The 25,280-nt window shown below is 41.9% G+C and overlaps 1 protein-coding gene across 1 annotated transcript in view; it reads right to left on the reverse strand.

Moving 5' to 3' along the window:
• Nucleotides 1-1,328: 1,328 nt before the first annotated feature.
• LOC105034846 (lysM domain-containing GPI-anchored protein 1) overlaps nt 1,329-25,280 on the reverse strand; it is a 49,847-nt gene continuing 25,895 nt past the window's right edge. Inside the window, exons 2-5 of the mRNA XM_010910155.4 lie at nt 2,198-2,315; nt 1,944-2,105; nt 1,834-1,865; nt 1,329-1,718 (exon numbers count right to left, since the gene is read on the reverse strand). Of these exons, the coding sequence (XP_010908457.1) occupies nt 1,453-1,718; nt 1,834-1,865; nt 1,944-2,105; nt 2,198-2,315 (578 nt within the window). The 3' untranslated portion in view covers nt 1,329-1,452. The remainder of the gene's footprint in view (nt 1,719-1,833; nt 1,866-1,943; nt 2,106-2,197; nt 2,316-25,280) is intronic.

Raw genomic sequence — 25,280 nt, forward strand, 5'->3', positions numbered from 1 at the left:
CTGGATAGTCATGATATTTGCTAAACATCAATCTTGACTTATAGCTTTTATAAATTAAAGAGTTTAATTCAATAATTAATTAGAAGAGATTCTAAATAATTGATGCACTTGGGCTTAACATATTTTGGGCCTAATTAATTAGAAAAATTGTACTTAAGTTAGGTGGATATGAGCTTAAACCTACTGCTGGCTCGATGTGGAATCCAATAGATCACATATTTATGAAATTGTTATCAAGGATTTTAGACTGGTAAATTATTCAATTTGGCCTTGGAGGACCTAATCGAATGAATTACTAAGGTTATGGATTTACGAGAAATCTTAAAGGGCTTTAAATAGGCATCCTAACATATATGTTAAAACCCTAACTAACTAATCCCTCAAACCCTTGGAACACCAAAGAGTTTGGATGCCTAAGAGCTCTCGTGTAATAAGAGGAGAGCTCACGACAAAGGCAAAAGAAAAGAGAAGAGGCACTGTATTCCTTGCGAAGAGATCCAGAAAAATAATTAAAAGAGAGATCCTTAATAAATTACAATGCATACTAACATTGAAGGGCATGGATGCCTGATGAAAATCAAACAAGCAAGAAATAATTTATAATCTTAAAGATATTGATATTCTTTTTTTTATTTAATTATTTTTTAATTTGTATTTAATTGTAGTCATCAAGATGATCTTCATTGTCGATCCAGCCATTATATTTTCAATTGTTGAATGCATATAAAAATTTTAAAATCCCATCTTCTGCTGCATATCCAAATTCCAATATTATATTTATTGAAATTGTATAGTTAGCAATTTACCATCTAACAAATACAAGACTAAAATTCTTTAGACACAATCGTAAAAATCCACAATCCACATTAGAGTGATTTATTGACTGTTTTTACACCTCCCGACACAAACATGCATAAAATAACTATTAAGGTGCTAACGCCACGATGGATGGAGCATTCTGAATTTATCATATTTCATGTTCAGGTAGCATAAACTTCTTTTAGCAATCATAATGTTCAAAGAGTCAAACGTCGCAGCCGCGCCAGGAGAAGGGGCAGGGGCAAACGATCAATCTAGACTTGTGGGATCCGAGATAATTGTCAGACCTCAAACGTTCGACTGCATGGCCATGAATGGGTTGTTCCATGGAATCTCTGTTTGTGGGTTTGTTCTTCCTTAAGCAAATAATAGTTCGTTCTTGTCTTCTGTGATGATGCATTTTCACAACTCCCCTGGGAGTAGATGGTCCTGGCTCCTCCCCTCGGTATCATAACTATTCATTCGCACACGGGTCACAGCATAAGCATGTTAATGATTTCCTGATCAGCTCATGCAAAGGGAGTCTAGCATAAAGGCCAAATACAACTAACAAGCCCAACAGGAGGAGAGTCAATCCAGCTAGAAGGAAACTCAACAGTTCAGCAAACATTTGATTAAAAAATTGCATCACCATTACAGACGGAAGGTGCGAACCTGACAAAAAATAAAAACTACTAGAATGTGCTTCAGGGGTTTAACGATGGCAGCCTCCGACATACTTCCAGAAGGACCATTAGCAGGAGATGCACCAGGAGGAGTGAAAGTTCCAGACCCCGAAGTTTTTGGTGTTGTCATAGCCCCACCAGGTTGTGATTGTACTGGTGATGGTGATGGAGCGAGAAATGAATTATGGATGAGTGTTGATGGCGGTGGTATGATTGGAGGAAACTGATGTTGTCCTGAATCAGTTCATAGGGGTGTATATGTAAATTTGTATAATCCACAAATAGAGATATATGTGCAATTGGAAAACACTACAATTGAAATTGGTGAAAGAAAGGAGGCAAAACGTACCTGGGCATCGAGGCTGAAGAGAAGTAGTTAGCCTGCAAGATAAATACAGAATCTAAACACCTTGTTTCATTTAACACAGAAGGAGAAACAATTCCAGTAGAAGCTCTTACGTTGTCATAATGGTTCCATTCACAAAACCACCATAAGAACAAGAAGTGACATTGCAACCAGCACTAGTGGGTTGGGCAGTAACATTTCCAAGCATCAGATTGCTGTTTCTGCACTGCATGCTAGAACATGACACTGCCAATGAAGCTGGTGTGCAGTACAAACTGCAATAAAATAAAGTCTTACAAGTTGAAGAAGAAAACAATATGAAAACAATATGAAATAAATATGTATAGTAAATAACGTCATTTATTACTTGAGATTTCCAGGTCCACAACTGCATTGGACACAGTGACTAGCAGTGATTGAATAACTACCATTTGCCACAACCAAGCCAAAATCTGATGCATACCTCGGGAACATTGAAGCACATGCTATAGCAAGAAGGAAAACACATGACTAACACCATTAGATGATAGAAGACTGAATTTTTAATAAAGAATCTAGTAACAAAGGAACTAACTGATCATGGAACACACCCAAAGCCAGATTAAAGATAAAACTACAGAACCAACAGAAATAAGATATAACAAAAGACAGAATAACTTAGACAGCATTTGGGCAAAAAAAGTAAACCATGGTTATGAACATGTATAACGTACTTAAACAAAAGCACAAACTATATCACTACTGGTTAAAGTTCATACACAATAATTTTCCTGAATTTATTTTATTAAGATACATCATTACCTGAGAAAATTCACTCACTCCTTTAGTAAAATAGTAAAAGTGTCTGATTAAGGTTTTAACATACACATTCAGAGAAGGATGGGGAGGATGAGCTACATAAATGATGAGTCATAATTCCATTCTATGATGCGAATGGATCTTTGGATGTGGTCAAGCAATTGGACATGCTGGACAAACTAGTCGGTCTAGTCTGCGTAGCCAGTGAGGCAGGGCTTATTATCATGGATCACTGAACTGTGCTGAACCAGCCAAATTGAGGTGTACCAAACTGAATCAGTCAATTAATAGCATTTCAGTTCGGCACATAAAAAAGGCCCAATCTCTCTCTTTGCCTTCGTTCGCCCCCTTCACTCTCTCCCCAGCTGGTCGACAACAAAACCATGCGACCCAGGTAAGTTGCTTTCTCTCCCTCATTCTTGCCAAATCCAAGCCCCTCTCCCTCCCTCACTTTCCCCCTGCTAGCTCTCTCTCCCTCACCAGATCCAAGCAGACTGACCCCCTTCCTCCCTCTCCCTCCCATTTTGTGTCCATCTCCCTCTCTCTTTTCCTCTCTCCTCATCTCCCCCTTCTTCTCTCACTCTCCTTATATAGGTACGCCCTGGAACAGCACAAGCTACACAATACAAACACGTACTATGCGATTGTTGACCAGGACACCCTCTAGCACCAGTTCGGCAAACCTTGTTTATTATACCTATATGGTGCCTCTCATTTTGATCAAGTCACAACATTTCAATAGCAGCCTCAAGTTAGAAGATTTAAAAGGAGATGGTTCTAGATTGAATACATGAAAGATGCTTGAAGAAAAGTACAATCTAGGAGAGAGAGTAGCAACAAGAGAGCGAGAATAATATGCAAAGATCATACTACAAAAGTTAGAGCAGATGAATTAATTTTTGTATATCACTTTGAATAGAAACCTTAAAATCTCGATGCTTTAAGAAATAAAATCTAACATAGAAAATTCAGAAAAAAATATGTAATTTTGATAAATTGAAAATTAGGTTGTTTTTGGGCATGAAATTTCCGCTAATTTTCAACATGATTTGTCTTGATCGAACTAGTGGATACAATCAAATCTGCTAATAAATCAAAGGATGTCATCAAAAACAACCATCAATGATGCTAAGGCTGGATCACCATATAACTTTGAATAAACAGCCACATGAATCCACCATTAAATTGTTGGAATGACAGCTTAGTGCAGAAATTGTAATGATTGTGAATCTATTAGTTAATCACAAGGTCTAAGTTTTGTGTCCCCCTTAGATCGAGCTACTAGTACACTGAATCAAAGTCTAACCCATACCAAAGCCAAGTTAAACCTGAGCGGGAAGTTAACCAAGGTCTGTAAATCAGGTGCAAGGTTCATATAGAGATCTGACATCCCAATGGTTCACAAGATTGAACCTATCTAAATGCAGAATGATTACAAAGACATATTTGGCTTTGCAACTTGTGCAATGAAACCATGGGATTTTATACGAGAGTGATCCAAACAAATACATTGCTTTTATATTTAAACCAATTACAATATTTGATCTTAAGTGAGAGAGCATGTGTTTACACTCATGCATGATGGGCACTATTCATGATTAAATACCATATATGAAGGCGTGGACTCGAATGGGCTACTCGTTCTTTCCCACTACAATGAGCAGGCTCCCAGCATTAGGTGCTCGAAGAGAGGAGAGGTGGGCAGCATACTTTTTGATAATAAGCGGAATATGGGAGTTTGTGGTACCCTTTGCTCAGGTATAAGAACCCACTTATCTTTGTTTACTAGCAGTCACTGCAGATGTAAAATTTTGGGTATATTACCAACTTGGTAACAAAGCTTGTTTTTTCAAGGGGGAGCAAGTAGTATAGTTGCTGTCATGATAAAAATTTTAACTTTCATGATAATTTTTTTTCTGTAGGTAAAACTTTTCTACTGTTATGATAGAAATCGAAGTTGCTTATATAAATTCAGGAATGCTTCTTCCTTCACTGAATGGAAGAACTGCTTTTGAACTGGTAGGACTACTTTATTATGCCACTGATCTATCATATGAAGTAGAAGTTGATTTGAGGCACTTTATCAAATATAATGGCATGCTTAAAAAACTTTTAAAAAATAGATTTGGATGACAACACAAAAATCATGATGGACTTAAAAAATAAAATCCTTAAAGAAAAAAGTGAGCTAAGACAAGCTGGGAAAACAGGAGTAGATCTGAAAGACCAACGGTCAAAGAATGTCCAAATCATTAATGAATAAATGACTAGAGAAGAAAATCTAGATGAATGGGAAAGGCAAAGACACGCAAAGAAATGGAGCACTGGGAGTAAAGACTGCAAAGACTAGGTCAACAAGCATATACCTCGAGATTGGATGATGAATATTAGTAGAACTACTTTATCATAGCTCAAATGTATTGCATGTATTTAATTTGGGTACTTCATCAAATAGAACAGAATGCTTAGAAAAGCTTGAAAAAATAGACTTGGATGAAAATGCACAAAAAATAATGATGGATTAACAAAACAAATCCTTAAAAGCAAACAAAAAAGTGAATTAAGACAAAGCTGGGCTGACTGGAGTGGATTTGAAAGATCAATAAAGTTGGAGAACATAAACACTATTAATGTACCTAGATAAGAGAATATAGATGGATGCCTAAAGGCAAAGACATGCAAAGAAATGGAGTACCATTGCAAAGGCCAGACCAACAAGCATATATCTCACGATTGGATGATGAAGGAAACAACAACAACAACTACATCGAGGAACCACTTTTGAATTAGTAGGATTACTTTATTATAGCCTGGAACTATTGCATGAAGTAAAAATTAATTTGGGTACTTCATCAAATAGAATAGAATGCTTAGAAAAACACAACAAAATAAATTTTAGATGAAAACACAAAAAATATAATAATGGTTTACAAAAAAAAACTTAAAAGAAAGAAAAAAGTAAGTTAAAGACAAAGATGGGCTAGGTGGAGCAGATTTCAAAGACTTGTAGAGCTAGACATAACAACCATTGATGAAGAAATGACTAGAGATGAAATTCTAGAGGAATGAGGAAACGGAATGACATGCAAAGAAATGGAGTACTGGGAATAAAGACTAACGGCTAAAGCAACAATAACCACTATTGAATTAGCAGGGCTACTTTACTATAGCATCGATCTATCACATGAAGTAAGAGTTAATTTTGGCACATTATCAAACAGAATCAATGTGTAGAAACACTTGAAAAATAGATTTGGATGAAGACACAAAATATATAATGATGGATTTAACCAAGAATCCTTAAAAGCAAAGAAAAAGGTGAGTTAAGACAAACCCGGGCTGGCTGGAGTAGATTTGAAAGATCAATTGAGTCAGAGAAAATGAAAAATCATTTATGATGACATGACTAGAGAAGAAATTCAAGATGAATAAGAAAAGGTAATGACATGCAAAGAAATCAAGCACCAGGATTGAAGACTATAAAGGCTAGACCAACAGGCATATATCTTGAGATAGGATGATGAAGAAAACAACAACAACAGTAATTAGGGAGCTAAAACTCTATTGGCCATGAGTTAGCTTGAGAAGAAATGGAAGAATATTCTAGAACAAAGCTGCTAGGACAAGAAAAGAATAAGAAAATAGAAAGGCTACAGAAGAAACAGAAAAAAGACCAAAATGTAATCCTTTAGGATGCTGTGTTGAAGATTTTCAATAGCAAAGAACTAGATATAAGCATTATGGATCCAAAAGAACAAAGAAGATTCTTTTACAAGTCAGGAAATAGATTATAATTCACACCAAAATCAGGAATTAAACCATAAGCATTAAGTTTATGCGGAGTACATTATTGAGACCTAAATTGTAAGAAACATATAGCATGTGTTAGATGATTGAGCACAAGCAAATGACCTTGTGACAAAAAAGCCTAGTGCTTGGGAAAAAGAAACCACTTTCAGTATCTTGAAGGAATGTTAAGTGGCAATTATTCAAATCCCATGTGATAGGGCCATCCCAGATTTTTTGTGGAAATAGACGTGCCACATCCCACCACTTGGCAGGTGAATGTCCTATCCCATCCCGGTCTCTATCTTGCCTTGTCCCGTTCAAGTACTTGGGATGGTGCCTTGTCCCAACACTTTAAGAAGGTGGGCTGCCCTGTAGTCCAACTAGGACTCAAAATCCTTGTTAACAGGAAATGCTCACAATTCTGGGTTCAAATGTGTAAAAGAGAATTCTTAGGAGGAGAAGGTAGAGAAAAAAAAAGACTATGACTGTAATAAAGTAAATAGAATTTGTCTAAATTATGTGTATTCAACATGTTGTTTTGACAATTTTTGTGTGTGAATTTCAAGATTATTACTAACAACTTAAGGGAAAAAAAAAGTACATTAGGACTGAAACCGAAACAGATACAGATCGCATACTAATATATCCATATCCATATTTATTTTATTTGACGAAAACAAATACAGATACGGATATTAGTTGGATGTAAAAGTTTATATCCATATTTGTTTTAAACAGATAAGGATACAAGTCGGATACTAGGATTACGGATACAAATATGGATTTAGGTTGGATAGCTAAACTTTATAACCACAGAATTAGGTATATTACTCAATAGATGGTAAATAAAATTAATATTATATTAATATGTTTAGATATTTTTCTTAAAAAGTCATGAATCCAATATAAAATTAAATAAAATTATAAATAAAATTAAATATTCGGATATGAATTAGATAGTTATCTATCCATATCTATATCAATTTTTCTTTGATAGATATGGATACGGATACTCCAATTTCTATCCATATCCAGATAGATTTAAATACAAAAATGGATCCAGACAGATATTATCCAATTCAGTTTCACCCCTAAAGTACATGCTTAGATGAGATAGAGAAAATTTATTTGCAGAGTATAAATCCACTCAGTTTACTTTTTCTCCCAATTGATATCTGCCCACCTATGATATATTTTCTCCACATCACATTTTCCCAAATATATTGGCAACCACCTGTTCATGAGTCTGCATCATTTGATGTCCAAAGTTTTTAAAGGATTCACTATTTATTCATGGATATTCACAAATTTTGTGAATCATTCACAAGCCAATCAGAACTAATGTATATTCACAAAATTATTCTTTGGCTTTGACATCACAATTTATTCATGAATATTTAAAAATTAATGAATATTGCAACTATGCCTTCTGTAAGCCAAATTTGCATCCCTTCATCACAGTTCTTCTATAGTTATTGTATGTTTGTCTACGGATGTGATATGTCTGCCACTAGAGTTGTAAATGGGTCAAATTCAGGTCAAATCCATGCTGTATTCACACCTGAACTTGATCAGAAAAAACAAGTTTGGGTTTAGATTCAGATCCATCAAAATGAGTAAGATCCTTGAATTCCAAACTCGACTAATATTCGAACTTGAGTTTGTATTCGGGTTTTCTGAATTCAATTTAGCATATGATTTTAGTGGGCCTGCTAGCCAATGGTCACCGATTTCCAAAATTGAAAGGACTCCTATCACAATGGTCCTCCACATATAGTGAGCTTGCAGTGGATTAGATGGGAAAGGAGCATGATATAGGAAGTAAATGACTGAATTTGCAAAATAGTTTGATCACTTTTGAAAGAGATTTCAATCTGTTTGTGCTTAGTTCAATTAAAATATAATCAAAATCTAAATATTGGCTGGAATTTAGGTACTACGCCAAAGTTAAAGGAGAGCATGCATGAAAAAGGCATAGATCCAAACATGAAGAAAAAGAATTAACACAAGTCATGTAGCCATTTCTCTTTATATTCCTATATTTACATGTACCACACATACAGTTTGTGTATATGTATCCAAATTATTGGGTTTTTATGTTCGAACATCACTACTCGCCAATAGAGAATATCTTATAGAGCCTTACTTGCACGTCAAAAGATGGTTCTCTAAGTGCGAGTTGTGCAAGTGATCCTTAGACCTGAGATTACCCTGGAATCTTGTGTACATGAACCCATATTTTGCTTCATACCCAAACATAGCATTAAGACATGTACGGGATATTCTGAATATGATAGAGTATGTATGAAAGTTGTGAGTTGATCAACAAGAAATCGGTCACTCCTAATTAGAGAAGATGACATCCTGTAAATCCTCATCTCTAGACGACTCAAAAAAATCTTTTGGCCAAAAGCATAATGGAGATTAGAAAGAGTTTCTAATGCTTCATCATTGAAGTCATCACTGATTGATAGAGAATCGATATGAATATATGTTTGAATTTGACATGATTTCATACTCATGAACATATTCGGGATGCAGAATTGACCGAAGGATTGAATTGCACAATAACTTGCCACTGAAGGATATATTCGATATTTCTATCAAATTTCACATCTTCTAAGTAGTCATGATACGTTGCTAGACGTCCATCTTGACTTGTAGATTTGATCGAATTAAAGAATTTAATTCAATCATCAATGAGATAGGATTCTAATTGCTGAACTTGGATCGGCAGGATTTGAATCTTAATCGATTAAAAAGAGTTCTAATCAAATTAGGTAAATATTAGGTAACTTATACCCAGACTTACTGCTGGCTAGATGTGGAACCCAATGGATCACACGTTAGAAAATTGACCAAAGACCCATTTGATATAGTTGATTGAAGTTTTAAATTCAATCGGATATCCGATAAACATACTAGCACGTGTGACTAATCCTAGCTCCTTGAAAGATCAGATTTAATCTCAATCCTTGCTAATTGGCTAACCTAATTTGATAAGTATTTAGATTAGATCGAGCCATCTGGAGGCAGCCCAAAGTGGGGGGCACCTCAAGCCTCCTCCACGCCATATAACCAAGAGTCCATTTAGTTATGGACTCTTGGCGCTAGTTGAGAAGGGGCGCATGCCCACTTCTTTTTGGCATGCAGAAGGACCAAAGTCCTGCTTTGGGACTCAAACCTATGTGGCTTGTTGATCAGCCGTTGAACCTCCTTGTCACTCTTTTCAAAGGATGAAAACACCTTCTACTAAGGCATGGGATGCCTGATAAGATGAGGCACGCGCACGTGATGTTTGTGATCGCACGAAGAGATGCGAAGACTCCTATTTTAAGAAGTTGTAGGCACCATATTTATCTAATTTCTTTCCTCGTTAGATCAGATTTAAATACTGATTCCACATAATTTATTTGGAAATTAACAAATAAATGAAGGGACGCTTATGACGCCCTTTATTGGGTGTGCACGCACGCGATAAGAACTTCACACGAAGAATCACGTGAAGAGTCTTTCTGCTTTGGGCAGAAGGAGGCATCTCTTTCCTTATCAGGTTATCTACATTCAAATTTGAATTCTCTTTCCACATGGCAAGATCTGGATTAATCTGAATTGTGAAGAGATGCCAAATGCATCTCTTTCTGATGGCGCGCACGTGAGTAGATCGACGTATGGTTCTCTGATAAGTCCTGCTTGAAGACTCTCAGATAACTGATACGAAAACTTGATATGGCATTTGGATTGAGGAATGACTTCTCATTTGACATCCCCTCTGGTTCTATAAAGAGGAGATGGCTAATTGGGTTATTCGTTCAATCCAGACAATCCTATCCACTCCCTCTCTTACAACTCTAGGCTTTAGGACAAGACTTGTTCTTTTAAGACAAGCCTATTCCTAATAGTTCCAAGAGTTTAAGAGATCTTGAAGAAGATGGTCAAGTCTAATAGGAGGTTCTAAGAAGTCCAGACTCAGGTCTGGATGAGGGTCTGATTGATTGGTGGCTGATCGAGTTTTAAGGATTAGACTCTTGAAGCAAGATAAAGGAGCACTATTCTTGGATCAATTCCTATGTAGATCACCGTTAGATAATGAAAATAATTCATCACCAAATCAGAATTTACTAGGTACATCTCCTGTTGGGTATAAATTACCCGCAGCCGAAATCGACAGCAGAACGGCTCCGCCCGGACTCCTACGGGAGCCGGGCTCCTCCATCAACAGCAGAACGGCTCCGCCCGGACTCCTACGGGAGCCGGGCTCTGCCATCGACAGCAGGGTGGCTCCGTCCGGATCCCTACTCCACCCGCGACCTCGTCCGAAAGGGGGACTCCTCCCGGACTCCTACAAAGGCCGAACTCCGACTACTGCCGAGCCTTGATCAACAGATCCGTGTCCCTTGGCAGATAACAATAACTGCCATGATCCTGTTCCACTTCCTGTAGCGGATTCCACGCGGCTCCACCTCCTCCTGCGACAGGTGCTGCACGATCCCACTACCCTCTGACAGGCTGTGTCAACAGCTATGATGTTGCTCCGCTCCCTGCGGCAGGTGCTGCACGATCCCACTACTCGCTGACAACCAGCAGTAACGGACGCCGCTCCACTACCTACAACAGGCCTTATGTGGCGGGCCATGATGATGGCCACGTGTCTGCTCCTTGATCTTTCGCAATCAATTCCCCTGATCATGGGCGGCCCACTACCAGGCGGTTACAAACGTCGCCATCAGTCCGGTGCCTCCCCCGCCTATAAAAGGGGGACTCAGATACGTTATTCTTTAAGCTCTTTTGCCTTATCTCAAAACTCTGCTAAATTCTCCGTTCGAGCACTCCATTCTTGTTGAGGCAGAGAACTGACTTGAGCGTCGGAGGGTCTTGCCGGAGCAACCCCACCTCCGGTTTAGACTTCCCTTGCAGGTCCCGGCGGCGACCGCGGCTTCCTCAGCTCCAGCTTCTCCGGCGCAGGCGGATTTTTGCACCAACAGGATTGGCGCTAGAGGAAGGGGTGTGTCTTCGCAGCACCCTTGTTCTTGAAGGAGCGCTCAACGGACCCGCTTCCGGCCATCTTTTCCGGCACCCAATCCTCTTTTTCCCATCCGATGCCCTCCCGCGAGGTTTCCGCACAACTACCTCCGACTATGATTGATGATAAAGGGTGGCCGGATGACCAGCCTTCGCCGGATTCCGTCAACGTCATCTCGGGAGAATCCCGACCGGAGGCAACCAGCACATCAGCTGCACCCCTCAAGCGGCAAAAAGTTGAAGAGCCCATAGCCTTCACTGAAGAGGATGCCCAGGGAGTCCAATTCCCTCATAACGACGCGGTCGTAGTTTCCTTGAATATAGCAGATTATGACGTCCGCCGCATTCTCGTCGACAACGGAAGTTCGGCCGACATCTTATTCTACAGTGCCTTTTCGAGAATGGCCGCTCTTGGCGGTCATCTAAGGCCGATGTGCTCCCCCTTGATAGGGTTTACTGGTGATGCCGTTCCAACGGAAGGAACGATAGCTCTAACTGTGACCGCGGGTCAGCATCCAAAGCAGTCCAGAGCCCTGGTGAATTTCCTGGTGGTAAAGGCGCCTTCTGCCTACAATGCAATTCTTGGCCGACCCGGCCTCAATGCCCTCAGAGCCGTTGTTTCAACCTATCATTTGAAGTTGAAGTTCCCCACTGACAAAGGGATTGGAGAAGTTCGGGGAGACCAGGCGCTGCTACAATATTGCCCTGCAAAGAAGCGATCAAGCGGACCTTTGTCCAGTCGACGGGTTGGATGCGCGCGACGACCTCACTGAAGAGAGGGGCGGCCCGATTGAGGACCTAATACCAATTCCTTTGAATGATGGGAATGCGGAGCATGTGGTGTTGATTGGCTCCAACCTGGAGGAGGAGGTGCGGACGCATCTCGTGGACTTTCTCCGAAGGAATGCGGACGTTTTCGCATGGGTCCCGGCGGATATGCCGGGGATTGAGACAGAGGTCATGGAACATCATCTGGCGGTCGACCCTAAACATCGGCCAACAAAAGAAAAAATCCGGAGTCATGCCCCAGAGAGGCAGAAGGCGATAGCCGAGGAAGTGGATAAACTTCTCAAGGCCGGATTCATCAAGGAGGTCAATTATCCAGAGTGGATCTCCAATGTTGTCTTGGTCAAGAAAGCAAACGGCAAGTGGAGGATGTGTATCGACTTCAAAAAGCTGAATAAAGCTTGCCCAAAGGACAGCTACCCCCTTCCCAGGATCGACCAACTGGTGGACGCTACCTCGGGCCACGAGCTTCTCACTTTCATGGACGCATTCTCCGGCTATAACCAGATTAGGATGGCATCGGAAGATGAAGAAAAGACTGCTTTTATCACTAATCGCGGCCTTTACTGCTACAGGGTTATGCCATTCGGCCTCAAGAACGCGGGTGCAACCTATCAACGACTGGTGAACAAAATCTTCAAGGAGCAGATCGGCCGAAATATGGAAGTTTATGTGGATGATATGCTCGTGAAAAGCAGGTCTTCCGGGAATCATGTCACCGACCTCGAAGAAATCTTTGACGCTCTTCGAAAGTATAGAATGAAGCTGAACCCAACCAAATGCGCCTTTGGGGTAACCTCGGGGAAGTTCCTGGGCTTCATAGTATCAGGGCGCGGGATCGAGGCCAATCCGGAGAAAATCCGCGCCATCCAAGATATGATTGCCCCAAGGTCGATCAAAGAGGTTCAGTGCCTCACAGGAAGAATTGCGGCTCTCAATCGCTTTGTCGCAAGGTCGGCCGAGCGATGTCTGCCCTTCTTTCAAACTCTCAAGCAGCCGAAAAACTTCTGTTGGACCCCTGAATGCCAACAGGCGTTCGAAGAATTGAAAAGCTATCTTGGCTCACCCCCACTGCTGGCAAAGCCCGAGCCCAAAGAGGAATTATTTTTGTACCTGGCAGTCTCTCCCACAGCCCTTGCAGCCGTCCTTGTTAAGGAGGAAATGAAAGTCCAGCGACCGATCTACTACATCAGTCGCGTGTTGAGGGACGCCGAGACCAGGTATACTAAATTAGAAAAACTGACCTACGCCTTGTTGATTGCAGCTCGGAGACTCCGACCTTACTTTCAAGGGCACACGGTGACGTTACTCACCGACCAACCGATCAAGGCGGTTTTACACCGAGCCGATACCTCCGGAAGAATGGCGAAATGGGCCATCTAGCTTACAGAATTCGACATCAACTACAAGCCTAGACCGGCGATAAAAGCCCAAGTGTTGGCGGATTTCATAGTGGAATGCACCATCCCCGAGGAGGCTGAACCTGAGCAAAACAAAATTGATGACCTGAGTACTCAGCCGAACTCCCCCGACGAAGAAGCCAGTTCGTCCGATAACTGTTGGACCCTCCATGTGGACGGATCGTCCAACATGGCAGGCGCGGGTGCTGGCTTGATCTTGACTAGCCCGGAGGGAGTCGTTGCGGAGTACGCTCTGCGTTTCGAATTCCCCGCAACGAACAATGGAGCGGAGTATGAAGCTCTGATCGCAGGATTGAGGATCGCTAAGGAGCTTGGAATAGGTCAACTCCGGGTACACAGCGACTCCCAGCTGGTGGTGGGGCAGGTCAGCGGGAGCTTTGAAGCACGGGAGGACAGTATGGCCAAATATCTCGAAAAGGTGAAGGAGTTCATCCCTGCCTTTAACAATTTCGACATCAGGCAAATTCCGAGGTCGGAGAACATTAGAGCCGATCTTCTCTCCAAACTGGCGACATCGGTTCCGGCCGAATTGCCAAAGGGCGTTCTCTTTGAAGTTTTAAAACAACCGTGTACGGAAGAACCGCGACTCGTAATGGAGATCGACCACGAGCCCAGCTGGGTCGACCCGCTAATAACCTATCTTAGAGATGGGATTCTCCCCCAGGATGCGAAAGAAGCCCGGAAACTCCGAAATCAAGCCTCCCGGTACATCCTTTATGAGGGCAAATTATACAAAAGATCGCACTCCCTGCCTCTCTTGAGATGCCTCCGATCCTCCGAAGCTGACTACGCTCTATGGGAAATGCACGAGGGAGCTTGCGGAAGCCATTTAGGCGCCAGGTCTCTATCCCACAAGCTACTCCGCCAAGAGTATTACTGGCCAACCATGCACCAAGATTCAATTGAATATGTCAAAAAGTGTGATCGATGCCAGAGGTACGCCAACGTCCAGAGACAGCCTGCTACTGAACTTACACCCTTGAGCGCCCCATGGCCTTTTGCGCAATGGGGAATGGATATTCTTGGCCCCTTTCCCATGGCGTCTGGTCAAAGAAAATTCCTCCTTGTAGCGATCGACTACTTCACCAAATGGGTCGAGGCCGAGCCACTAGCCAAAATCACAGAAGCGAAAGTGCAGGATTTCGTCTAGAAATCGATCGTGTGCAGGTTCGGTTTGCCTAGAACCCTCATCACTGATAATGGGCGGCAATTCGCGGGAGCCAGATTTGCTGAATTCTGTGAAGACCTAAACATCTCCCACAAATTCACGTCAGTGGCCCATCCCCAGGCGAACGGCGAAGCCGAGGTAACAAACAGAACCCTTTTGCAGGGGATTAAGACCAGGCTCGAAAGAGCAAAAGGGACTTGGGCGGACGAACTTTATCATGTGCTATGGGCTTATCGGACCACCCAGAGGTTGCCTACAGGAGAGACTCCCTTTGCTCTAGCCTTTGGTACGGAAGCCGTCATCCCGATCGAGCTTAAACTCCTGTCGGCACGAGTCGTGACATTCGACGAACCTCAAAACGCGCAAAGTCTCAGAGCCAACCTCGACCTACTGGAAGAAAGGCGGGAGATTGCTCAGGTTCGAATGGCAGCCTACAGACAGAAAGTTGCCCGATATTACAACGCCCGAGTGAAGAACAAAGCATTCAAAGCAGGGGATCTAGTGCTCCGACGAGCTGCTGTCTCACAACCTCAGGGCCAGGGGAAGCTCGCCCCAAACTGGGAAGGACCTTATGAGGTCAAGGAAGTAGTCCGACCTGGAACTTATTATCTCAGGGAACTCGGGGGAGCTGACCTCCCGCGACCGTGGAGCTCAGAAAACTTACGGATGTACTACCAATGATTTCGTCTTAAAAAAAAAAAAAAAAAATGCATGCCCATTTGTCTTAGGATAATTCAAGCAGACGGTATCAAAAACGAGAGGGCAACCTTATAAAAGTCGAAGGCCCGGTTCTTTTAGACCGGATGGGGGAGAGGCCTTGCAACGCCCATATGTGCCCCCACAGCCCTGTTAGGGACAGGAGGAGAACCTCGCCCTAACTTGAGCAAAGTCGAAGGCCCGGTTCTTTTAGACCGGATGGGGGGAGAGGCCTTGCAACGCCCATATGTGCCCCCACAGCCCTGTTAGGGACAGGAGGAGAACCTCGCCCTAACTTGAGCAAAGTCGAAGGCCCGGTTCTTTTAGACCGGATGGGGGGAGAGGCCTTGCAACGCCCATATGTGCCCCCACAGCCCTGTTAGGAACAGGAGGAGAACCTCGCCCTAACTTGAGCAAAGTCGAAGGCCCGGTTCTTTTAGACCGGATGGGGGGAGAGGCCTTGCAACGCCCATATGTGCCCCCGCAGCCCTGTCAGGAACAGGAGGAGAACCTCATCCTGACATGAGCAAAGTGAAAGATCCGGACTCCTACGGGAGCCGGGTCCCTACGCCAAGAAGACTTCACCCGGACTCCTACGGGAGCCGGGTTCCGCCGCAAAAAAAAAAAAAAAAAAAAAAAAAAAAAAAAGACTTCGCCCGGACTCCTACGGGAGCCGGGTCCCTATGCAAAGAAGACTTCACCCGGACTCCTACGGGAGCCGGGTTCAGCCGCCAAGAAACCTTCACCCGGACTCCTACGGGAGCCGGGTTCCGCCGCTAAGACGGCTTCGCCCGGACTCCTACGGGAGCCGGGCTCCACCGCCAACGACAGCTACAGGACAACTCCGCCCGGACTTCTACGGAAGCCGGACTTTACTTATAACTTTAATTGCAGAAAAACTTTGCCCTGGCTCTTACGAGAATCGAGTTACTCCAACTCCCGGAGGGCTTCTCCGTTCGGACTATCAAGGGAGCCGAACTTAGCCCCGACTTCAGCGGAGAAGAATCCGGGCGAACCCGACAAGTGGGTATCCCCGAACGGCACAAAAACCGAAAAGGAGCTCGGCAAATGACGACCCCACGTGAACTGAAAAAGTCGCCGACGACCTTGGAACAACGTAACACAGACAAAGAGAACGAAAGAAAAACGAAGAAGTCCGGCAGACAACTATTTAACACAAGATGCAAACAAGGTACTGAAATTACTTTTTCATTTAACAGAAATACACATTACAGGACCCGGTGGGTCAGGAAAAAAGAAGATACACGTCATCGCACGTATCGCGGGCACGGTTCGGGCAGGACGAACCGGAGACCGCTCCGAGCTACGAACTCTGTCTCTATCCTTCTCAATCGCATTCTCCAGTGCGTGTAACAGCTCTCGCCCATCTCGCCTCATTCTGTTCCCGAAGTCCCAACCTTGGCAGAAAAGGGGTGGGGTAAATCCCCGGAGGCGGAGGGGGCAACGACGGCCGCCACCCGAGACACTCCGGCAAGGTCAGCATGCGTTACTTCCACCGCCCCCGCAACAAGTTCTACTGCCCCACCGTCAATGTCGACCGCCTCTGGTCTCTCGGCCCCGACGGCGTCAAGGATCCCGTCATGGCTTGTGACGTCTATTCTGCCCTCTTGACCGGTATCACCCCGCCTTGCTGCCCCGAGACTCGCAGGCAGAATAGCTTCCCCGACAGCCCCCGTTATTAAACCCCTGTTGTTGAAGGAATTCTTCCTTGGGCTCCCTTTAGAGCGACGGAGATTCTCACCGGCCGCCATTCTCCTTCTCTTTCCTCCAAACCCTAAGAATTCCCTCGAGGACAGCCTCCCAAGTAGATAACATGGTTTAAGGGAAGGAGACAGGGACTGGGGCGAGGGAAGCAGGGCTCTCAGATGAAAGAACAACGCCAGAATGAAGCTACGAAGGGGCCGAGGGGTTTAAATAGCCGATGGATCCTGGCGCAGTTATGGCGGCGGGTATTCCTGGGCCAACTAAGGTGTGCCGCGTGGCGCGCTTATCCCCTTCACCGCCATCGAGGGTTGACCGCTCACGAATTCCCGCAAAGCGACGCTTAAGATCGCGTTTCAGCGGGGGTTCCGAAAAGACTTTTCAAGTCACCTTCACCGAAAAGCGGACTCTGACGTGCGCGCATTTAATAGGGGCGGCAGTGCGCAGGATTCGAAGGGACGATTCCGGCTGCGCACATCTCTCTCTGCATACTTCCTTCGCTTGAAATTCAAACTCGAAAGTAGGGGGACTGGTGTTGGGTATAAATTACCCGCAGCCGAAATCGACAGCAGAACGGCTCCGCCCGGACTCCTACGGGAGCCGGGCTCCTCCATCAACAGCAGAACGGCTCCGCCCGGACTCCTACGGGAGCCGGGCTCCTCCATCAACAGTAGAACGGCTCCGCCTGGACTCCTACGGGAGCCGGGCTCCTCCATCAACAGCAGGGTGGCTCCGTCCGGATCCCTACTCCACCTGCGACCTCGTCCGAAAGGGGGACTCCTCCCGGACTCCTACAAAGGCCGAACTCCGACTACTGCCGAGCCTTGATCAACAGATCCGTGTCCCTTGGCAGATAACAATAACTGCCATGATCTTGTTCCACTTCCTGTAGCGGATTCCACGCGGCTCCACCTCCTCCTGCGACAGGTGCTGCACGATCCCACTACCCTCTGACAGGCTGTGTCAACAGCTATGATGTTGCTCCGCTCCCTGCGGCAGGTGCTGCACGATCCCACTACCCTCTGACAGGCTGTGTCAACAGCTATGATGTTGCTCCGCTCCCTGCGGCAGGTGCTGCACGATCCCACTACTCGCTGACAACCAGCAGTAACGGACGCCGCTCCACTACCTACAACAGGCCTTATGTGGCGGGCCATGATGATGGCCACGTGTCTGCTCCTTGATCTTTCGCAATCAATTCCCCTGATCATGGGCAGCCCACTACCAGGCGGTTACAAACGTCGCCATCAGTCCGGTGCCTCCCCCGCCTATAAAAGGGGGACTCAGATACGTTATTCTTTAAGCTCTTTTGCCTTATCTCAAAACTCTGCTAAATTCTCCGTTCGAGCACTCCATTCTTGTTGAGGCAGAGAACTGACTTGAGCGTCGGAGGGTCTTGCCGGAGCAACCCCACCTCCGGTTTAGACTTCCCTTGCAGGTCCCGGCGGCGACCGCGGCTTCCTCAACTCCAGCTTCTCCGGCGCAGGCGGATTTTTGCACCAACATCTCCTATTACTTGTATGGTTATACTTTAATTGCTTATCAAGGTGTCCTGGGCCTTAAGATTTTGGTGTGCTAAGGTATTTTGAATGAAAATTTTAAACACCTATGCACTCAGGTGCGCCATCGAAATCCATCAGTGGTATCAGAGCCTACCTTAATTAATACAATCAAAAGTTGGAATGTGGTCTTGAATATGATCAAGCTAGGGTTTTGGTTTGGTTCAAGTCAGCCCAAAAATTGAGACTAATTGAACATCCAAACCTAGAATTATCTTAGAGATATGTTTAGATGCATAATGTCATGATTATGATCATATTTTTGCTTGAGTATGATTATGCATCGTTATGAAATATAATCTAGATTGTGTTTACCTAGGATTTCGAATTGGTTCAACTTGGGTCATGAGATGAGTCCAATTGAACATCCGAACCCTAATCAATCTTAAAGATCTATTTAGATGCTTTAACGTAAGATATATGATTCACACATGGCACAACATATTTTGGTACCAATGTGAATATATTAAATAGGATGTGCATGAGACCATAAAGCCCTCTTAAAAATTATATTAAGTCATAGTGATAAAAAACCAAATGCGATCCGAGTTCAACAGTAATTGATCAATTGGTGTCTAGAAAAGTATACTAGTACGGTGGTTATTTAATTAGGACCGTTTGCTTACCTGACCAACTTGTTGGTGTCTAAGGAAAGCAACGGAAGCCTCCCATCAATCTTATACTTACCTGACCAATTAGATTAATTCAGTCTGAATCAGAGACACTAAGTGTTAAAATCACTACATATGCCTTCGCCAATATCCTATCAAAAATCGTAGTAGATTTGTTGTGTATCCACAAGACTTACTATGGAGATTGATGTGGGATTGTCTTGATACATACTAGATGCTTACAGCATATTTTGAATATGTTACTTTGTTGTGATATTCATAAGAGCAGTATTTTTCAGATGTGACTATATGAAAATGAAGGATCTGCCTTAACTAAAACACCGTAGTTTGTTGTAATATCCACAAGGCTACAAGTATTTTAGAGGCAAGGATTATGTTAAGAATTGCATAAGATGCAATTGAAAAGAATTTTCTATCTTTGAACTCATTGGAGTTTGTTGTGACATCCATAAGGCTTCATTGAGAAATTAGGATCTCAACCCCATTAAGAAATCAGATTAGGATTTCTCGCTTAACATAGATGAGGACTATGGTATCCAATAAAATAATGGAAGACTTAGATAAAAGACCTCATCTAGTTATGCATGTCAAATATGAGTGGTCTGCTTATACTATTGTTCTTAATCTATGTAGATTTTATTCTGCACTATAGCAACTTTACTCTCACTGCATAACATCATAGATGAAAATATATTGACCAGTCTGAACTATATAAACTAGTTGAGGGACTTGCGAATTAGATTCGCACAGGTCTCCTATGTTCTGAAAATTTCTGATCCTGGTTCGGTCAATGATAATGCTTTCAAAAATAAGAAGGCCAAAGATATCCCCACGGATATTACCTGTTATTTTTATGGCAAGTTAGAATATTGAAAGAATAATTACAAGAATTACCTTACAAGCTTGAAGCAGCATGCAAGTGTTGCACCGAAAGATGTGTATATGATACAGACCTATTTTTCATTGAATACCTCAGACTTTTGATACTTGGGTATTGGATACCACCTCTAGATCGCATATTTGCAATTCATTGCAGCGACTATAGAAAATCAAAAGACTAAAAAGAGATAATCTCGAGCTTTTCGATGCAAGTGGAGAGTTTATTAATGCAAAGGCTATAGGAATTTGTATGCTAATTTGCCTTCGAACAAGACTTTAGAATTAAAAAACTGTTATTACATATCTAAGATCATTAGAAATATTATTTCTGTACCTTTATTATTAAAATAAGATTATGCAATAAAGTTAATAGGCAATGGTTGCTCCATTTTTTTCTAATGAAATTTATGGCAGTGATTGTAGTGATAACAATCTTCTAATTCTTGCACTCAATAAAAATATTTTTCATATTGAAAAAAATATGAAAAGAAAGAGAGAAGATGCGAATATCACATATCTCTGACATTGCCGTCTTAGTCATATTAATGAGTCAAAGATAAATAAGTTATACAAAGAAAAATTCTTTGACCCACATAATTATGAATCATTGAAAATTTGTGAATCTTGTCTCATCGATAAGATGACCAGACTCCATTCTCTGGACATGGAGAGAGGGCAAGGGAGCTATTAGTCCTAGTATATTTAGATGTATGTGGATCGATGACAACTCAGACCAAAAGAGAGTACTCCTAATTTATTACCTTTACAGATGATCTATCAAGGTTCGGATGTGTATTTTATAAAACATAAATCCGAAACCTTTGATAAGTTTAAAAAGCATCAAAGTATGATCGAGAAATAAACTGAAAAACGTATCAAGATTCTTCGATCTAATCAAAAAAGAGAATACTCATCTAGTGAATTTCTTGATCTTAAAGCTAAAGGTATTCACTCTGAATGGACCCCTACTTATACACCACAACTAAATGATGTAGCAGAAAGAAGAAATCACACTTTGATGGATATGGTGCAGTCCATGATGTGCTTTATAGATCTTCCAATATCATTTTGAAGATATACCCTAAAGACTGCCATATACATATTAAATAGAGTGCTTTCAAAATATGTGACTAATACTCCATATGAGATATGAAAAGAAAAAAAACCGAATCTTTAACATCTTAAGATTTAAGGCTGTCCTGCGTATGTCAGAAATATCTTCGAATATAAGCTAAGTACTAGACAGACAAATGCAGGTTTGTAGAGTATCCTAAAAAAACTAATGGATACTACTTCTACCACCCTACTGAATAAAAGGTATTTGTTAGCAGGCATGCCACTTTCTTAAAAAATAAATTCATCCAAAGAGGCAGTGGGAGAAATATTGAACTTGGAGAAGTTCAGGACCTACAAACCGATCCAGAAATACCTGCGGTTGGACCACAAGGAGATCCTCAATCAGAAGTATCCAAGGATGAGGTACATCTACTATACACACCTCTCCAAAGATCAGATAGAGTGCGTCAAACACCTCTAAGATATGATTTTGTCATTAAAAATGACAATACGATCAATATCATTAAAGATGATGAACCACTAACCTATTCGGAAGCTGTCATAAGTAAAGACTCAGACAGATGACTGGAAGCCATTAAATCCAAAATGAACTCTATGTATACCAATCAAGTGTGGACCTTGGTTAATGTGCCTGAAGGTGTGACCCCAATAGGGTGCAAGTGAATCTTCAAGAAAAAGATCAAAGCAAATGGTCAAATGGAAACCTACAAAGCTAGGTTGGTGGTGAAGGATTTCAGACAAAGACAAGTGAATTTTGCTTGCTATAGCTGCATACTACGACTATGAGATCTGACAGATAGATGTCAAAATCGCTTTCCTCAACAGTAATCTTGAGGAAAAAATCTATAACTCAGCCAGAGAGATTTATCTCAAGTGGGAGGATAAATCAAGTATGCAAGCTGAAGAAAACTATCTATGGATTGAAACAGGCTTCGAGTTGGAACATCCATTTTCATATGACAGTCAGAGTTTGATTTCATCAAAAATAAGGATGAACCATGTGTGTATAAAAAGACAAGTGAGAGTGCTATTGTCTTCTTGATTCTACATATTAATGACATATTACTCATTAGGAATAATATCCCAATATTACAATCGATCAAAATTTGACAATCAAATAAATTTTTCATGAAAAATTTAGGTGAAGCATCCGATATACTGGATATAAAGATCTATAGAGAGATCTAAGAAGGTGCTAGGCTTGTCTCAGTTTCGATACATAAATCTCGTGTTGAAGAGGTTCAACATAGAGGCAAGTAAAAGATGTTACCTGCCTGTAAGTTATGGCATGCATCTCTCCAAGAAAATATGTCCTAAAACATCAGAGGAAGAGAATGAGTGAAATCTCTTATGCTTTGGCTGTGGGATCAATAATGTACGCCATGCTATATCCCAGGCCTGATGTAGCTTATGCTTTATACATAGCTAGCAGATTTTAGACTGATCCAGATGAGGATCATTGGAAAGCTGTGAAAAACATTCTTCAGTACCTAAGGAGGACTAAAGATGTTTTTCTAATGTATGGAGGTGAATCAAAGTTGAAACTAGAGGGATATATAGATTCTAGTTTTCAATCTAATCCTGATGATAGCAAGTCAATATCAGGATATGTGTTTACCCTAAATGGTGGAGTAGTGAGTTGGAAGAGTTCCAAGCAGCAGACAGTATCTAACTCAACCACTGAGACAGAGTACATCACTGCTAGTGAAGCCATTAAGAAAGATGTCTGGATAAAGTTCATCATGAAATTAGGAGTCGTTCCTGAGATTGAAGGATCAGTGCCACTCTATTGTGATAACACTGGTCCCATTATTTAAACCAAGGAACTTAAGTCTCATCAAAGATCCAAGCACATCCTCAAATGCTTCCATCTCGTTCAAAAAATTATAGAAAAACAAGATGTTATCCTAGAATGAATGGATACTAAGAACAATATAGCAGATCCATTTACTAAGGCCATACCACAGCAGCTATTTGATCGTCATCTTGATTGTATGGGATTGAAATACAAAGTCGATTGACTTTAGAATAAATAGGAGATTGAAAGAAGAGTATCCTACAAACTAATTGCATGAGTGATGCGATGAAATTTTTTTTGTAAACTTCCAACTCATGTAATGATATTTTTTATTTGTTAATAAAATAAGACATTGATTCATCATTTTAGCCGCATCTTATTATATTTAAGATTATGATGAACCCCATAGATTAAGACAATAGTTTTAGGACCAATGAAGAGTTCATGCCTGTGAAATCTAAAATCCTAAAATTTTAATCCTAAATATTCCTAATCGTAGGAACATTGAGTCGGAGGTCAATATTTCGGATAGACTGACACATCCTATGTATGCTCGATAGGGAGGATGGCTGATTTCACAGACCACTTATGTGACACTAATTCAAGGATATGGGTGCTCATTAAGGAATGAGTTCACTAAATTGACTCGCCAACAGAGAATATCTTATGAAACCTTACTTGCATATCAAAAGATGGTTCTCTAAGTGGGAGTTATGCAAGTGATCCTTACACCTGAGATCACCATGGAATCTTATGCACATGAACCCATATTTTGGTTCATGTCCAAATATAACATTAAGACATGTACAAGATGTTCTGGATATGGAGTGTGTATGAAGATTGTGAGTCAATCAACAAGGAATCAATCACTCCTAATAAGAGGAGATGGCATCCTGTGAATTTTCATCTCTAAATGATTCAAAAAAGTCTTTTGGCCAAAAAGCATTATGGAGATTAGAAAAAATTTCTAATGCTTCATCATTGGAGTCATCACTGATTGATAGAAAAATGATATGAATATATATATTTGAATTTGACATGATTCCATACTCATGAATATATTCAGAATGCAAGATTGATCGAAAGATTGAATTGCACGATAACTTGCTACTGAAGGATACATTTGGTTAAAAATCAAATTTCACATTTTCTAGATAGTCATGATACGTTGCTAGACATCAATCTTAATTTATAGGTTTGATCGAATTAAAGAGTTTAATTTGATCACCAATTAGACAGGATTCTAATTACTGAACTCGAATCGATAGGATTTGGACCTTAATCGATTAGAAATTCTCATCAAATTAGGTCAACTTGCATCCGAACTTACTGCTGGCTGGATGTGGAACCCAATGGATCACACACGTTAGGAAATTGGCCAACGAACCATTTGATATGGTTGATATAAGTTTTGGATTCAATCGGATAGCCGGTGAGCATGCTAGCACGTGTGGCTAACCCTAGCTCCTTAGGAGATCAGATTTGATCTCAATCCTTGCTAATTGACTAACCCAATTTGATAAGTATTTGGGTTAGGTCGAGCCACCTAGAGACAGCCTAAAGTGGGGCACCTCAAGCCTCCTCCACGCCATATAACCAAGAGTCCATTTAGTTATGGACTCTTGGCGCTGGTTGAGAAGGGGCGCACGTCCACTTCTTTTTGGCGTGCAAAAGGACCAAAGTCCTGCTTTGGGACTCATACCTATATGGCTTGTTGATCAACCATTGAACCTTCTTGGCACTCTTTTCAAAGGATGAAAGCACCTTCTGTTAAGGCATGGGATGCCTAATAAGGTGAGGCGCGAGCACGTCATGTTTTCGATCGCGTGAAAAGATGCGAAGACTCATATTTTAAGGAGTTGCAAGCGCCATATTTATCTTATTTCTTTCCTCGTTGGATCAGATTTAAATGCTAATTCCATGTGATTTATTTGGAAATTAACAGATAAATGAAGGGACGCCTATGACACCCTTTATTGGGTGTGCACACACGCGATAAGATCTTCACGTGAAGAATTGCGTGAAGAGTCCTTCTGCTTTGGGCAAAAAGAGGCGTCTCCTCTTTCCTTATCAGGTTATCTACATTCAGATTTGAATCCTTTT

This window comes from Elaeis guineensis, chromosome 13, assembly GCF_000442705.2.
Source record: "Elaeis guineensis isolate ETL-2024a chromosome 13, EG11, whole genome shotgun sequence".
NCBI classification, from domain to species: Eukaryota; Viridiplantae; Streptophyta; class Magnoliopsida; order Arecales; family Arecaceae; genus Elaeis; species Elaeis guineensis.